This window comes from Mirounga angustirostris, unplaced genomic scaffold (genome assembly GCF_029215605.1).
Source record: "Mirounga angustirostris isolate CCGP_5_RB_7025 unplaced genomic scaffold, mMirAng1.0.hap1 SCAF_11, whole genome shotgun sequence".
Classification (NCBI taxonomy): domain Eukaryota; kingdom Metazoa; phylum Chordata; class Mammalia; order Carnivora; family Phocidae; genus Mirounga; species Mirounga angustirostris.
In genome coordinates, this window is record NW_026991719.1 from 43,555,792 (window position 1) to 43,572,598 (window position 16,807).

The following is a 16,807-nucleotide window of genomic DNA, read 5'->3' on the forward strand; positions in this document are numbered from 1 at the left end:
GCCTTTTTTTTGGTCTTCTGTAAAAGAGGAATACTATCACCTAATTTACAGTAGTGATGAAAAGATCAGAGATTATGCATCTAAAACTCCCAGAACATAATTGGCATTTAGTTTTGGTGACTTTCATCGTCCGAGCCCAGAGCTGAGGCTCCTAAGCACACAAAAACAGCAATGCCAATTTCCTACTGTGCACTGCCATTCCCTTGTCCCTTCGAACCAGCACTCAAAAAATAAATAAGTAAATAAAAGCACATCAGCTATCCCTTTGATTTTTCAAGCACCTATAAGGTCTCCCAAAGAATTCCCTTCTGCCCTTTGAACTTTTAATTCATTCTCAAATGATTTACTGGCTGCCTGGCCTCCAAATGACCATACTAGCAGTCATGTCCTTCCTCTCTGAAGCTCTGTCCCTTTGATAACAACAGTGCCCCTGATGGGCCTTACCATTCCCACATTCTAGGAGCATGCTTGCAAAACAAAACTTTCAGCTTCGGAAGGACGTTAACAGAAAGAGCAGTAAGGAGTGAGCTACTGTTCTCTGCTTCTTCCACCAATGCCTTCGAAGGCTGAATCATCACCTCTCAGACTTTCTCAGACTGGGTGTATTCCTTTCAGGCTTACTATGTGATCCTGATAAGGACAAACACTTCCTGGGGTCCCCTTGAGCACTGTTCCTAAAGTTGGCTCCAGTGATTCAAACTCTGCAGCAGTAGTCTGGGCAGGAACGAACCAAGAGAAGGCCCCACAGTGTGTCTTTTCAACTGTCACAGTACTGCCACTATGAGCTTCAGTCTGTTCCCTTTAGCGCCCTGACATGACCTAATGGACTTCCACAGAGACAGCCACCAATTTGATTAGACCCCATTAGGAAGGAGAACAGAGATGGTTCTTCTGGGCCCTTTTCAACATTTTCAGCTTTGAATAAAATAGTGAGAAAAGGAATGTCATGGTCAAATAGTGAGGACACTTAAGGCACTGGGTATAAACACCAGACGATGACTCACATCCAAGGCTAGTCAGACAGAACACGTTCGGGCTTGCTTCAGCCAAAGTGGAAACACACACACACAGTTTGTTCACGTGAATCTCCCTCCTTTGGGCTGAAGCAGTGAAACCCTTGAGAGACGGAAGACTCACACTCGGCCTTCCCCAAGCACACAGCAAAACAGCACTGCCCAACAGCAAGGACAATGCTGTGATCATCAGCCAGCAGGCCTCTCAGGGAAGCCTCAGGAGCACGGCTCACACACAAGAGCTGCAGCAGCAAGGAACCCAGCTGTTGCAAACCAAACTCCAGGCAGCTCGGAGACAAGCAGGTAACCACCCCCAGCCCCCACTGCCGTCATCGTCCCTCTCATCCCAGGTTGCATCGGGGAGCCTTCTCAACTCCCACCTGCACTACCATTTCCTTCTCTGTGCTCCCCCCATCCTTAGCTCTCTCTCTCTCTCTCTCTCTCTCTCTCACACACACACACACACACACGTATGTGTGTGTGTGTCATTCAAGGCTCACCCTGTTCACTAGATATCACCGAAAGACTAGAAAACTTGGCTAGTATATCCAGCTCTTGCAGTCATCTCCTCTTTTGAATTTGGGATTGGAAGTGGAAAGGGGAAAATGACCAATTATTGAGTACAAAATTTGTGCTTGACTCCTCCAGCAAACCATTGTGGAGAGACTATTTTGGGCTCTGTGCTGAGGATGATGATGAAGATACAGAAGATTCAACCTTTGTCCTCTAGAAGATTTCGGTCCAGCAAGCCAGACACAAGGCAGCCAAGGTACCCACAGGTTTCTACTGGAAAATCAGAGCTCCAGCATTCCAAAGAGGGCGAGATGACTTCCATCAGGAGCAGACTGAGACGATGCCCTTGCGGCTGAGAGTGAGGACTTGAAAGTTAGGCCCAAATGGAAGGGACGGAGATGAGGAGAGAAAAGCCAAGGCACTCGAGGAACATCAGGATGGGGAATTTAGAGGCCAGAGTTTCCCCAGTGTGTTTGCAGGGCAGAGAGGAAACTATCCTGCCTGAAAACCTGGGTCCTGGAAGGAATGCTACAAGTAAGACTAGAGCCAGATGGAGAATGGTCCATACACCAAGCTAAAGTAGTTTGGGCTCTATTTTACAGGTAGCAGGGAACCATTAAATAATTTTAAGTGGGGGAGGGGAATGATCAAAAGGAGGGAAACCACTAGGGAGGCCACTACATTAGTATAGTTGTTCCAGAAGGAGGCTTCTTCCTGCCTGTCCCAGCTCTTGCAAGATCCTCCTTCAAAGCTGCCCTCTGTCTGAGCTCACTAATTCAGAGCTCATTACTATGCATCTCTTTTAAGTTGGGTAAGATATGAATGGCATTTCTTATTCTGAATGAGACTCCTAATGTTGTACTGAAGTTGGGTCAGAGACTGGAGTAGAAGTAAAAAGTCGAAGCTTCATCCATCCAAGTCTTCCAGCTTAGAAGAAAGGAACTATGATACATCATTTCCATGTCTGTAATAGCATTGGGTGGCTTGGCTCCCTAGGGTCACTGGTCTCGTATAGGATCCCACCAGAAAAGAGGGGGCAGGGAGAGAGGGAGAGAGGGAGAGAGAGGCAGGAGAGAACTGCCAACATAGGGCAAAACCTGATTGTCAAGTGCTTTTCTGGGGCCTGTTCCAGATCACTGTCACTTATAGGCTTAGACTAGAGCTCAGCCCTAAAGTAGGGCTCCAGCCTAGAAGTCGGGATGGGAGGTGGAAGGGCCCCACCTGGGTCTTAGCAGTGGGAATTAACTCTCCCTGATGCTTAATTCTTTTGGCTTTTATTAGTGGCTGGATGTAACCTGAACCCTAATGCAGCTGAGAAGGGCCAAGAGCCAAAAACCCTCCTTAAGCAGATACAGTATGTGCAGGGCCTGGGCAGGTTTCAGAACACTGCACATTTCTCCAGCCAAAGGCACAGGAAAATATGAAAATTACATATTTAACTCTTTACATCCAGAAGGGGGAGAGTATCTTCTTCCTACCAGAACTCATAAGCAAGCTGGCTCTTGTAAAAGCCAGGGCACTCAAGTAGTCTTTTTCACAAAAATACCCCCCAGCAGCTAGATACTCAAGTCAACTTCAAATATAAATTCTAAGCTATTTCACCTTGACAGAAGAGTTAGGTAAAATAACCCATGTGCCCACTGGCCCTTGGCAGGAAGTGAGTTCCGTCTACATGGAGGGAGGGAAGAAGGGAGGGAGAGAGGGAGCAGACCAAGTTCTGGAGCACAAGCATCTTTGAAACATTCTGACTTTTAGTTCTTCACCATGCAGAAAAGTGGGTAGCACTACACAAAAGTAATGGATCTTGGAAGCAAATCTTGGGAAAGATGAGGCAGAAGGCGGATGGGTCAGGCCCATATGCACACAAAATTAATCTTTCCTGAGAATTTCACGAAAGTATACATGGCCTCAGGGCTAGGGTTTGGGTCAAATAATCACTCTAAATTGGCAGAAGTCTCTTAATAATAAAGTGGCGTTTTCTAGCCAGATTTGCAGTAAATGAGTTTTTGAAGCAGGGGGAGCGGCAGGCAGAGGGAGAAGATGTGAGACTCGATCCCAGGACCCTGGGATCATGATGGAAGCTGAAGGCAGATGCTTAACCAACGGAGCCACCCAGGCATCCCTGTCTTCCTTATTTTAACATAAGAATCAGGATGAGAGTATGGTAAGGACACAACTGAAGGCAGTCGAATCATACCAGCAAGCTTAACAATGCTTTTTCGAAGGTTACATTTAATGACCAATACCACTGTAGAAATATCAAGAATGATAATATTCACAGGTTAATAATATTACACTATGCAGAATATAAAACTGCTAACAACAAAAATGCAATACAGACTTGAAACTCCAGAGGTTTGAGGTTTGCTTTACTATGTCTCCACATTCTGTTTTTCATATAGAGAAAACAATCCTTAAACCTCTTGGCAAGTCAACTGATGTTTTTTAACAGCCTCAAACCTTTTAACATTTCAAGCTTCATGTCTGAAGTTTGGCGTTTTGACAGTTTCTTCTATTTTTTGTTTGTTTGATTTGTGGACTTTCCCATCACTTGAAAGTCCGAAGTTAGACAGGAGGAAGTCCGGCCAGTAACACCTCAGGTGACCAGGCATCCCACAGATTGGAGGAGATAAGACAAAGCTATGACCAGAAAAGCCCATTAAATAACAATGCAGGCCTCTTCCAATGTCTGTTGGAGCATGAGATTGTCTGGCAATTAACTAATTTCCAAAACAATCAGCAGATTGGTAAATTGTCTATGTTAACCATTACGTTGCTAAAATAGCGATTTGCTGTTTTAACTGATCAGGGGCCTTAAATAAACAAATCCTTTCTTTTTTTTTCCCAAACTGTCTATGGAACTTCTTAACTGGCTAGGCCTACAGACACCTGGGTCTTGGAAGACCCAAAACTGAACAAAAATTGGATGGCCCTCCTAATCCCCATCACCAATTTGAGACTTCTAGCTTAGTTATACTGGATTCATCTCTAACCCCCACCTCTCCTTCATTTCTTCAGATCCAAATGGTGTGTATTACCACTAACCTCTGGCAACTTGCTAATGTATAACAACAGCACATCGCTAAGATGGCTGATTCCCTTGAAATGTCCCTCTGTATTGTTCAGTTTTGGTCTTTCTTCATTCAAACGCTTAGGTGGCTGGTCCTCTGCCAGGTGCTTTACCTTTAATACATTAACTCTGATCCTCCAAAACAACAAAATGGCTACACACTTCCAATCCGAATCTATTCTATAGCCCAGTTTTCTGGGTTCTTCAGAATAACTGGCTTGAATCCATTCACCTTTACATTCCACCAATCTGCAACAGTCCAGCAGATCTCCATTGACTCATTTATCTCACCACACAAACAGTATGACATTGGGCAAGTTAACTAACCTCTCTATGCCTCAGTTTTCTCATCTGTAGAATGGTATTGATAAGAGTTCCTAAGCATTAAATTGGAAAGCCACTGTCTGGCCCGGGGTATGCACCATGAAAGTATTTCCTAGAAAAGAAATACAAACGACCTTTATGGAGCTCTGAGCTGGTTTCATAGGCCATAGGAAGACTAGCTCAGTTCCTAGAAGAAACACTCAATAAATTTAATGAATGAGTGAACAGGTGGTGAATAAATGAACCAACAACACACACTCTGTCCTTGGGGAGCTCACACTGTTAGTTCACCGTGGGGTGAGCAAACTGACCTCAGTCTCCTGTCTGTGTCTTTAGGACACATAGCATGTATACTAACTGGGGTGAATGCCTTTCTTCCTCCCTAACCTACCTAAATCCTTTCCATCCCGCAAGGCCTAGCTCCAATTCTTCTTCCCTTTTCCACAAAGCTCCCTGACCACATCAGCCCACAGTGAAATCTCTTTCCACTGAATAAATGTTGGTCTTAGATCCTATCCCATGGTTTTGGCACTTAAAGGTTCTTGTTTCCTGAGCTTACAGTAGTGGCTCTCCTCAACAAAACTGTCCCTTCCAGGCGACAGATCTTCTGCGGTGGCTATCTTTTGTATTCTCTCGTTTAGAGCTAGGCACTTTACAAAGTACTCAACAAATAACGTGTTGACGGGTTGGTTGATTGACTGATTGATTGATTGGAGGCTTAGCTGAGAGCTCTTAGGTAGGAGCCAAACAAGGTTTAGCACAGACTTTCAAATTGCTGGCTGTTCAGACATTAGCCAGAAATCATGTCTGGTCTTCCAACTTCTGGCAGCAGAAGACATCCCATTAAAGGTGTCCTGCCACTTTGCATCTTCCCAAAGATTCCATAGCTGCATACAATTCACTCTTTAAGTTCAAAATTCTCTTAGGAGAATTTTTGTTTAATAAGAGACACCTGTGGAATGCTTTTTCTTTCTTAAATCACATACGCATCTAGTATTTGTATGAGATAAAGGATAAAATCCATCTCCCTCCCTCTTGGAAAAAAAATGTGAGTTTTATTATTTTCATTTTGCAAAAGAGGAAAGTGAGACATGGGGAAATGACCTGCCCAAGGATACACAACTTGAGTGAGTGGCAAAGCAAAGGCTGAACTTCACGCCTTCTGAATACAAGCCCGTACCCCTTACCCCTGATTTGAGCTTTAAAACAAAACAGAACAGAATCCTGCCTTTCACCCTGATCCCTGAGGGGCATGCATTGGTAATGTTGTTGGTTTTTGCACAAAATTACATTTCTCTCATTTCTTTCTCCCTCCCTTTCTCTCTCCCTCTCTCCCCCACCCCTGCTCATTTTTCTCTTTCGTTTCTAATTTCTCTATTTCATTTCTTTCCCCCAACACCTCCCCCCAGCCTCATATTCTTATCCAGTTCTTTTTTCTTTCTCTTTCGTCCATTCACCTATGTAAACATGGTATCATGGAATGACTCTGGGATTTGGAGTCAGACAGAAGTGAATTTCAGTGTCAGCTTTTCCACTTATGGTGTGTCTTAGACTCTATTACTTCACTTCCCCGAGCCTCAGTCCCCTCATCTGCACAATGGAGACATCAGTATCTACCTCAAAGAGTTACTGCAAAAATTAAATGGGAAAACATGTAGAACACCTAGAAGCAGAAGGATTTGTGACACAGCGGGTCTATTACCTCTCTTGGTGCACCATGTCTAGGCCTTGACTCCCCTTTGGGTTCAAGAGGTTGTTGAGATCCAACCAAACTACACGGCCTCCACCCAGGGAGGCACACGCACGCCAGTGGAGTATCCAGGGCCTCGCCTGGTCCACTTTTCAGCCTGTTGTCTTGATACTTCCTGACTGCAAACTCAAATTAACACAGAGCTCCAAACTCTCAGTCAAGCCCTCCAAAGCACATGAGAATCAAGACCTTGTTACTCACCTCTGAGGCTCCAAGATGTCATCACTCACCCTCTCAGTCAGATAAGATGCCATCAAAAGCTGCCTACCTGCAGAAGTTTTCACGGGAGCTTTTACTTACATCAAACACAAGCCAAAAGAAATGGAAAACAGCAAGGCAGCTCAACAAAGACAAGGCTTTAGCTTGTCATCTTCTCAGAAGCAAAGACAGGGCTGCAGCCATGAGACTCTAACCCCTTTCCAGAAGAACTAGTTGAACCAACTTTACTCCCAGGTCTACCTCATATCACCCCCAACCCCCCTCCCCAAAAGAAAAAATCAATTTCTGATGAACCGTGAAAGGCAGTATAGGAGAACCATTCAAAACTTCCCTGCCAGAGGCTCAGGACGAGAGCCTAGCCTACAGCTGGGAATCTGCGGAGCGGCATTAGGGTGGGGGCCAGAAGACGCCACAAAGGGTCTGTCCATCACTGGGCTTAACCCTTGATCTTGTCAAATTAGTCCCACCTCTCGCATTCCTCACAGATGTAACATTAAAAGACCTGAGTGAAAGTTAACAGACCATGCCACATGCCATCCCTGAGAACATACCAGGAAACGGCCACTTCTGGGAAGGTAGGAAGCCGTAGTGTGGAGAACGTCAGCGCACAGTAATAACGGCCTGCTGTCGGTTGGCCTTCACACTTCCACGGCCCAGACCAGGCAAGGATCCTGGAGCCCTTCACAACCCTTCAATAAAGCAGAGGCTCGCCCCACAGAGAGTCTGAGAAGAAACAGGAGGGTACAGAGAGGTGAAGCAGCATGCCAAGATTACTCTGCAAGTGGACAAAAGGGTATCAGCAAGGCGACAAATGGCCAGTCCTCCACTGAAAGAGGATAGAGAGAGACACAGGGTGAGAAACTATCCCTCTGATCCAGCTATCAATTTGCTGAGTGTCTTCAAACTTTATCAACCTTAACTCTGTGAGCTTCTCTTACCCCGCGTGCGCCGCCAGCCAGCATCCCCCCCCCCCGCCCCACCGGAAGCACGGCTGAGCCAAGAGGGACAAAGTTGGTACAGCAGACTAGAAGGGCCCTCTGTGACCAAAGAAGAAAAAAAGTTGGGTTTTGGACAGAGGGCAGAGCAGCCAATGAATGAACAAAGAGGCAATGGCACTTGAATGAGCCAGTCCAAAACGTAGGCCTCAAGCAACTGGTGCTGACGGGTGGGGGCTGGGAAGCAAAGACTGGACAGGAAAGAAGGGCAGCCTGGATGCCCGGAAAATGTGTCTGCTGCTACTAGGCAGTGCTCACTCTGTGACCCAGTATAGTCATAGACTTAACGCTGAATGAGGAGGGAGTGGAGGTGAAGTCAAAGGGGAGGGGTTAGTCACTTGGAGAAACCAAGTCATCTTGATCTTTGCAACTTTAGTGCCCAACCAGGATGGCTATGTGCCCAAGTAAACATGCCAGGGTAATGTGAGGAAGAACAGATCAACCCTTGCAAAACGAATTCCTAAGACAATCTTTCCACTTGGCCTGTTTACACTGGATGTGGCAAAGGGCCGTAAGGAGATGAACCTCTACCCCATCCTGGTCCTTGGAACACAGTCTTTAGCCAGGAAAAAGAAAGATCTCAACTTATTCATTAGTGACTTAGTTGAAGTCCGTCTGAAAGGAATTTTTCAGGAGAGCGCCAGGAGACAAAAATACTGGCTGCACAGAAATTAAGTGAAAGTGATCTAGGTACCAACGTAAGCAATTGCTGGTTGCAAGGTAACAGGTAAGCCTGGGGTTCAATTTCGGAGATAAGTTGAACCATAAATACACTGTGTACACGCATCTGGTCCCAGCATCAGGAATAGGAACACACTGGGTGCTGGTAGTAGTAGAAACCTCAAACCCACCCAGGTCTGTGTAACAGAGATTCTAGAGCACTTGCCCCTAGCTCATGAATAAATTGTTCTCCAAGAATCCTTTTTGTAAATAAACAGCTTGGAGCTTTGGAGAGTTTCCTGTAGGCAGAATATTATCAATGGTGGTTAGGTTCTGTAATTTCATCAGTCATACCCCATGGATTAAATGGGCCCCTCCGGGGCGCCTGGGTGGCTCAGTCGGTCAGGCATCTGCCTTCGGCTCGGGTCATGATCCGAGGGTCCTGGGCTCCTTGCCCAGTGGGGAGCCTGCTTCTCCCTCAGCCTGCCGCTCCCCCTGCTTGTGCTCTCTCTGACAAATAAATAGAATCTTTAAATCGCCCTCTCTGGAACTGCTGTGAACCTAGCTACTATCAAAATCACTGTGTCAGAAAGACATGTGTCCTAGCCTTCCACTGTCTCATCTCTAGGCCTCTCATCCTTCCATAATAATGAGGATTAAGCTCCATTCCAATATAGTCCCGGATCAGGGCTTTAGGAGCAAGAAAAAATATTTGCCCAACCTAGGTGACAAACTGGTGGATGTGAGGGGCCTGCGGAGACAAGGCTGTGGGTGCAAGGCCTCATGCAGAAATGACTCTTCTCTTATAGACAGAAGACCTCAGAACCCAGGGATGGCAGCAACAGCAGGAGCTTTGCACTCCATGCCCATGGCGCTATGCAGGGAGATGAATATCTGACAGGGGGTTGCGATGCGGACCACTAAATTCCTGCGTAGGGGCTCTGTAAGTTGGAGACTATATGTCACATAGTCAGCATCTCCAATCTTGGAGATACCGATTTTTCTCAGAAGGAGAAAATTCAGCTCAGAGAGGTTATTCCTACAAATTCCAAGCCAAAACCTGATAAAAAATAAAATAAATCTTATGTTCTAAAGTTCTGATTTGGACGCTCTTCATTAAACGCCACTTCCTTCTTCTATTATACAACTTCCTTCTCTGTAACTTTTTATATAAACATGTATGTTCCTTGAGGTCAGAGTTTATATCTTCTCTCTCATCTCCCTTAGAAACACTTCTCTCAACACTAGCCTGGGGTAGGCGTAGGGCCAGGGCAACTCTAAAGAAACAGTAAGAGATGAAATGTGACCCTCCCAAATCTATTCTATGGCTGTCTCAGATGCCTATTAGCAGTAGCAAAGCTCACCCACTAAAAGGTTCTGCTTGACACAGGGTCTTTGTATGGCATGGACATAACAGAAAGAGCCAAAGTGGTCTTCAGCCGTATTTTTTTTTTTTTTTTAAAGAAGGGTCCTACTCAACCTTGGTCAGACTCTTCTCAGTTATTGTATTCAGCTGCGGGCTCCATAACTAAAGAGGAACAGGGACAGGCTAGAGTGCATCCAGAGTGGGAGGAGGAAAAAGGAGAGGAGGCTGGAGCTCAGATGCCAGTAAGGAATAGCTGAAATTGCTAGGGCTCTTTAGCCTAGAAAAGTGAGATGAGGGGTCATAGTCTGTGTCTCTGGATCTGACAAAGAGAAAGCATTCTTGTTTTGTGTGGTCCCAGAAGGCAGGGCTAGGACCCATGGATAGAAGGTAGAGGGATGATGATTGCCACTCAACATATGAAAAAGTCATCTACAGTCAAAACTTTCCAACCAGGAAATGGACTGGCTAGGAAGGGCGTGAACTCCCCACATGAGCACAGGGCAACCAGCTCAGAGCTACCAGATAGAAGGCAAATGGACTGGTTAAGATTAAGACCAGGTGACCTCCAAAAGGCCCTCTTGACTCTGAGAATCTGTGATTCTAGGCCTCCTCCAAGAACAGCATTAGAGTAGCAGCCCTAAGTCAAGGCTGTCCTTTGGTGCCTGATGGGAGTGGGGAAGTGATTCACTTTCCTCAGATGGGTCAGCATCTTTTTCCCCCCTGGTTCTGAAGAAGCCTAACTACAAAAACTGTGATGTTCCCTCTAGATAAATCACTCCATAAACTCCAATCTCAAGCCCGAGTCTCTCTTTCCTCTTAAAAAAAGAAATTCCTGGGAGGGGGTTGGGGAGAGCAAAAGGGGAAATCATTTTCTTTTTTTTTTTTTTTAAAGGGACAACGCTCAAGTGTCTTCCAGCTGGAGTTGAATTATTTTCTTTGTCTGAGGCTTTGGAGAGGGGAAAATCCTCTAATAGGCTTGGCCTTTTTCACTTTAGGGAGCACATGTGTGGATCTCAATAGGGTACCAGGTGTATTATGACAGCCCAGCAGGCCCCAAAATAGTGTGTACCCAAAGCTCAGCCAAGAGTTACCAGACATACCACCTGCCCTTCTTGCTCTACCTCCTTCCAACCTTCTTTGTGGCTTTCTGGATGGATTCTACTCCAGGTCTCCAAATGCCTTCTACTCTCTGGGAGAGTTGGGGGACTGAGGCCCTCGATACCTTTGCTGATTCTAGAGGCAGATGAGGAGGGGATTCATGTACATACCCAGGCTGGACTAAGCTCCCAAGAAGCACGCCCCATGAAGGTCCCTTTGTGAATGTCAAGCTCTGGTCTAGGGTGGGCCCAGCCCGTAACACAACTATGAAGCCTCCATAGGAACTGCTGGCTCTCATATTCCAGCAAGAACTCAAACTCGCAGCCAAATTTACTGCCAGCCACAAGACAGCCTCAATCTGACTTAACCCACGTCCTCTTGAAATCTCAACTGCCTCTTTGTGTGCTTCCTCTAGAAATAAGGTCGTGGTGGGGATGGGGGGGTGCGGTGGGGAGGGAGCTAAAAACAACTTAAAGAGCATGTCCTGCCATCTTCCTAGGCTAAAGATGGCAAACAGTATGAGAGTTTTCCCAGTTCATTCTCACATCATCTTTGATAATGAAGATGGGACAGGTATGCCCACCCCCATGTAGCAAATAGACATTTGGGTCTAGAGAGGGTAAAATGATATAGCAACAGCAATGCACAGTCAGTGGAAGAGGTGAAATTTCCTTCTCCTCCAAGCTACTCCCCCTCCCCACCCTACTTTGTTCCAGGGCAGTAACTAGCCCCCACTTGCTTCACTGTGCCTGATGGAGACTGCCACGAAAAATGGGCCAGGAATAGGGCAAATATGTAGGATAAGCCTGTCTTCTCCGCTCCAATTTTTCTCCTCTCCTGCATCCCCACTGGTCTCCACCCCTTCTTTTCCCCACCCTCAGTCAACCTCAGGACACATTTCCAAAGACTCACAATCAGTATAGGAACCTCACGCTACAGGTCAATAACTCTTGTCTCTGTCGGTCTGTCCATATGTCTGTCTGTCTGTCTCTCTTTCTATCTCACACACACACACACACACACACACACGTGCCACAAGAGGATACAATTTGAATCTCTAAGGCCTCTGAGAATTCCTCTTTGATGCAGAATCATTGTTGCCAGAACCTTGGAAAGGTCACCCATCCCCATAGAAGATCTTTTCCAGTACAGGGAGCCAACTTCATGGATGACTGTCTACACTGCAGAGGGGGACCCCTAGGTAGCAAACCAGATAAATATGATTAGAAGAGAATCTCCACTTTATCCAAACAGGCCTCCTGGGCCAATGAGGTAGTATAAGACGCTAACCAAAGGAATTAATAACACCAAGGTCATGGGCCCAAGTCCCTTGTGGGTTATGTTTCTTTGGAAACATCACAATGCATAGGGAAATCATAAGCCATCCCTTAACACTTGGGATAATCAATAGCAGGTTTATTTTTTTTCAAACATTTCCTCTTTCTTTCTCACTGAATTGTGAGAAGACTACACCAATCTCCTAAAACTTGGGCAATTGAATTCCCCACATTCAAGGAAATCACAGGAGCCAGTAGGCATCGACCATTTCCCAACCTGATCGTTTCCTGGTCCAAAGGTTCTCCCATGACAAATATGAGGTGGCCTTTCACACTCTAGGCGATCTTTTCCCACTAATCACCCTTTCTCAAATCCCTCCACTCCCGAGATGTCTCCACAAGCTATCTCCAAGCATGTACGCCACACCAGACCCCAACTGGTTTTTTTTCCATGACACCAAAGGAGGTTCTCCAGCATTTCCCACCATGGTTCTTGCACCTTACCTCTCTCTCTGCCTGACCTGAGATCATCACAGTGATGTGGAGGCACTAAAACAGTCCTCTCCTACCCCTGAGCCCAGACTTCAGCAAGGAGTGTCCACAACCCAGTTCCTCACCTACTGTGGAACCACAGGCTGGCACGGGAAGAGTCACTGGGGGAGCTGTCAAGACTAGATATACCCCTGAATGGTCCTGCTCCATGCCCCTTCACAAACGGCAGTACTACCAGAAGAATCAAGAAACTCTCCAAGGAGTAGAAAATAGGATAGACTTGGAGCCTCCCACTGACTCACTGTGTGGCAGACCTAGACAAGCCACTCAGCGCATGGCAGCCTCAGGTTTTCCATCCACTTCTCCACAACCTTCCCTGACTGCCTCACAGGGTGGCTGGAAGAGGCTAATGAAATAAGGGATATGGAAACACCGTATAAACAGTAACACTGTACACAAGTGGAACAAAGCCTCACCTTCTTCAGTCCACAACCCTTGGGAGGAGGAAAGGGCCAGAGCTAGCATAAAAGATTGCCAACTGGGCTGTCATAGTCTTATTTAAAGACCCCCCACTCGAACCTCCTTATAGACATGGGGACACCTAAGCCCAGGGAGGGTAAGTGATGCACTCAGGATCCCAAAGCTAATGAGCGGCAGAGCAAGGACTAGAACCCAAGGTTCCCATCTGCCAATACAATTCTCTTTCCACGGCCTTCCATCCCATCCGCACCAGTGTGTGCGGACTGAGGTTATTTTTGAGAAGAAAACTGTACTGTTCTGGAGCATAAGGGGAAACAAAACTAAGTTAGAAAAATGAAAAGGGGACTAATGAACTATGCCACAGCATGTCTTGGCAAGAAAAAAAAACACAGGCAATCATTGCACTTAAAAAAAAAATTACTATGGCCCCTTTATATAATGTTGGGGCTAACCAGGTTATATACAACTGGCTTTTACTGTAAGGTGCCAGGCTAGTTGGGAGGGATAGGATAAATGATTTTACCCCTGCATACCCAAATGTGTGTCATAATGAGTTTTCCTATAATAGGGGTCAACTGTGTGTTCAGCGGAAAGGGAATCATTAAAAGGCACCCTGCCTCTCAACACACGAGTCACTTCCTCAACAGCTTGGCCAAGGAAACCCTCATCTACCCTCAAATAATCCCCCAGCCAGACCACAAATTGCTGGCTGCCCCATACTTAGTAACACCCCCTGCTATGCTCAGCCCTGGCTCACAAAACAATCCAGGGCCATAGCAGTAAGCACTCTCTGGGGCGCTTCTCAAGATGGTTCAGCCCTGGGCAGAGGTGAAAAATGACCTCTCCAAGATAGGTTGTCCGGGCAAACTGTGGAAATTCTGTGGGTGGTGTAAGGAGAAAAAGAAAGGGAGGAACTGCCAGACTACTGGGGGGTGCATAGCCCATTCTGACCTTGGTGGAAAGAGGGAAGAGAGGAGTCTGATTAGAAGAAATTCCTGAAGGTCAGGATTCCCCTCCCCAAAATGGTTGCTTGAGAGTGTTCTTGTTTTCTTTGGTTTTTCGAAAAAAGCTTATTAACTCCCTCCATAGAATATTGGAGGGAGAGTGCTTTAAGAGGGGATGTGACAGTGGGTGACAAAGGCATCTCAGGCTGGTTCGAAATACATGACCAGTGTGGGGAAGAGAGAGCCAGATGGAGATATGGGCTGGTTATTGGCATTTGGGGAGGCCAAAGATCCCAGGTTTCCCCGACAGCTCCTCAAAGTTTTGCCTCAGGTACCTGAGACTGCTCAAGCTGATTGGTACACCCCATGGCAATACCCCACGGTGGCTAAGAGTGTGGGCCCCAAGGCCTGAAGGACCTCTCCACTCCAAGTTAACCAGCACGTCCAATGCAAGGGGGAAATGAGCACAGGTTGGGGGGGGGTGGCAGGGCATTGGCTACCCCCTGCTGAGACGTGACCTCCCTTACAAAGCCAAAAAAATAGTGACATTTGTTCCCTGCCGAGAAGCCACATCTTTCTATCTCTAGCCCAAACCCACATCTACAACCTCAACTGCTATTTGAGTGGGTTGGAAGGAGAAGAGCTTTTCAGCTTTGAGCATTTAAGAGAAACAAAAACAAAACAACAAAACGGGATGAAGTTCGTGAAGTTCCTTCCCTTGGCAATCTGGCGCCTCAAGGTGATTGGCCCTACAAATCTCTCTTCCCGGTAACAGCCCCCGCGGCCCCCACACCCCCTCACCCCTACTGGGGGACGGCTCGTTTGGGGGGTTCTGGAGCACTCAGGAGAGCTCCTCTCCCCTGTCCTCGGCGGCAACTTGGCTTCCAGCAGATCACAGCCTCCTAAAACAAACAAACCCTGGCGGCGGCAGCGGCAGCTCCAGCACAGCTGCGCTCCATGGCGCAAAAGTTTCCTCCACACTTCTCAACGTGCAGGAAATCTCGCCGGCGCTGGGGCAGGACTCCGGAGGGAGGGAAAGGCCGAGCCGAACCGGCAGGAGCAACGCCTCGCCAGCTGAATGGATGTGCGCGCGTCCGGCCGTGGGAAGTGAGGCTGACGAAAGCCACCAGTGCCTCATCTCCGTTCCCACACCAGACCCTCGCCCTGCAACCTGCCCCGGCGGCGCGACCCGCTGCTCGGCGGAGGGGCCAACGCTGCTAAGAGAGCTGCCAAGCGGCGCTGTCTGTCCCGCAGGGGCGCGGGAACTTCCAAGGAGAAACCCCCAACAGCCACCACTTCCTCCAGCTCAAGCTGAGGGGCGCAGCCGCCCCGACGTGGGGCAGCAAAAAACTGCCCCCCAGAGCCTCCCGAGTGTGTGTGCGCAGGGCTCTTAGCCCCGGGCCAGCAATGCTCCCATCCCGTGCTCCCGCCGCCCGTCATGGGTGTCTGCGCCCGCGCTGGTGGCAAGACCCCTCCGTTCCGCTAATGCTCCACAGGAGGGCTTTCACCCCCAGCCCGGACCAAGTTTCAAAGTCGGTCGGAGGGCCGCGTCCCGCGGCAAGCCTGCGCACCCGCTTGCCCATTCAAAGTCGGGCACCGCTGGGACAGAGGCTCCAGTTCTTACCTTAGACACCGTGAGCGGTTCGCAGTGTTCCAGACCCCCCTTAAGGGTGAAGCCCCAGGGCGCCCCCCCTTGCAGCTGCACAGGGACGTACTGGAAGGACCCAGGCCGGTTCTCCATCCTCGGCTCGGCTCAGGCGCCGCGGGGCTCCTTTTCCGCGGGGGCTACGTTGCCTCCGCCCCCAGCAGCTCCGCCACCATCGCCCTCCAGCGCTACGCCACCCCGCACCGCCCTGCTCCGCCTACTCTCCCGGCTGGAGACGCTCGGGCAGCGGGCGAGCGCGAGGAGGAAATGACACGGAGCTGGAGAAAGGGGGAGAGAGGGGGGGAAAGGAGAAGGGAAAAAAAGAGAGAGAGAGAGAGAAAAGAAAAGAAAGAAGGAGAGGCGGAGGGATAGCGCGTAATGGACAAGAAAACGGAGCAATGAGGAGGGGGAGTGAGTGGGACCTCGCCTATAGGATCGCCGGGGAGCAGGCTCGAGGCAAGGCCTCACATCAATTGTTACATTGTTTCATTCAAGCTGCTCCCCCCCCTTTGGTCCTCCTCCTTACGGCCGGGTTCCCCGCCCCTCCAGCCAGCCGAGGCGAGGGGAGGTGAAAGTCGTTAGTGTGGATAGCCCGCGTGGCCGAGTGGGCTGAAACGCTGGCTTCCCGATTAGCGCGTTCATGTTTCTCTGAGTGCCTTTTTCTTCTGAAGGTCCCAAAACCGGGTCCTGGGAGGGTTACAAGGCTGCTAATTTGTGGACCTTGCCTAGAGGGATGGAAAGTAAAGCAAAGCAGGCCAGCGAACACAGTGGGGCTGTGTGTGTAGGCTGCTCTGTGTGTATGCACTAGGTGTGTGGGGTCATTATGAAACATTGCCCCGGAGCATAGTTTAAATAAAGAAGCACTTTGAGGATGCCCCCTGCCCGGGTTTAGCCGCACCCTGGCTCAGCGCTGGCGTCTGTGGGTAGCCCTGTGCTTGTGTATGTTCCAGTCATCTGGAGT

At 48.2% G+C, this 16,807-nt stretch overlaps 1 protein-coding gene across 3 annotated transcripts in view; it reads right to left on the bottom strand.

Moving 5' to 3' along the window:
- Positions 1 to 16,046, bottom strand: part of SHROOM4 (shroom family member 4) — a 217,400-nt gene extending 201,354 nt beyond the window's left edge. For 2 of the 3 annotated variants that reach the window (XM_064574068.1, XM_045878003.3), the window contains exon 1: positions 15,826 to 16,045. In XM_064574068.1, the coding sequence (XP_064430138.1) occupies positions 15,826 to 15,942 (117 nt within the window). In that variant the 5' untranslated portion in view covers positions 15,943 to 16,045. Of the gene's footprint in view, positions 1 to 15,825 lie in introns of all 3 variants that reach the window. The other variant, XM_064574065.1, reaches the window with a different exon arrangement.
- Between the last annotated feature and the right edge of the window lie 761 nt (positions 16,047 to 16,807).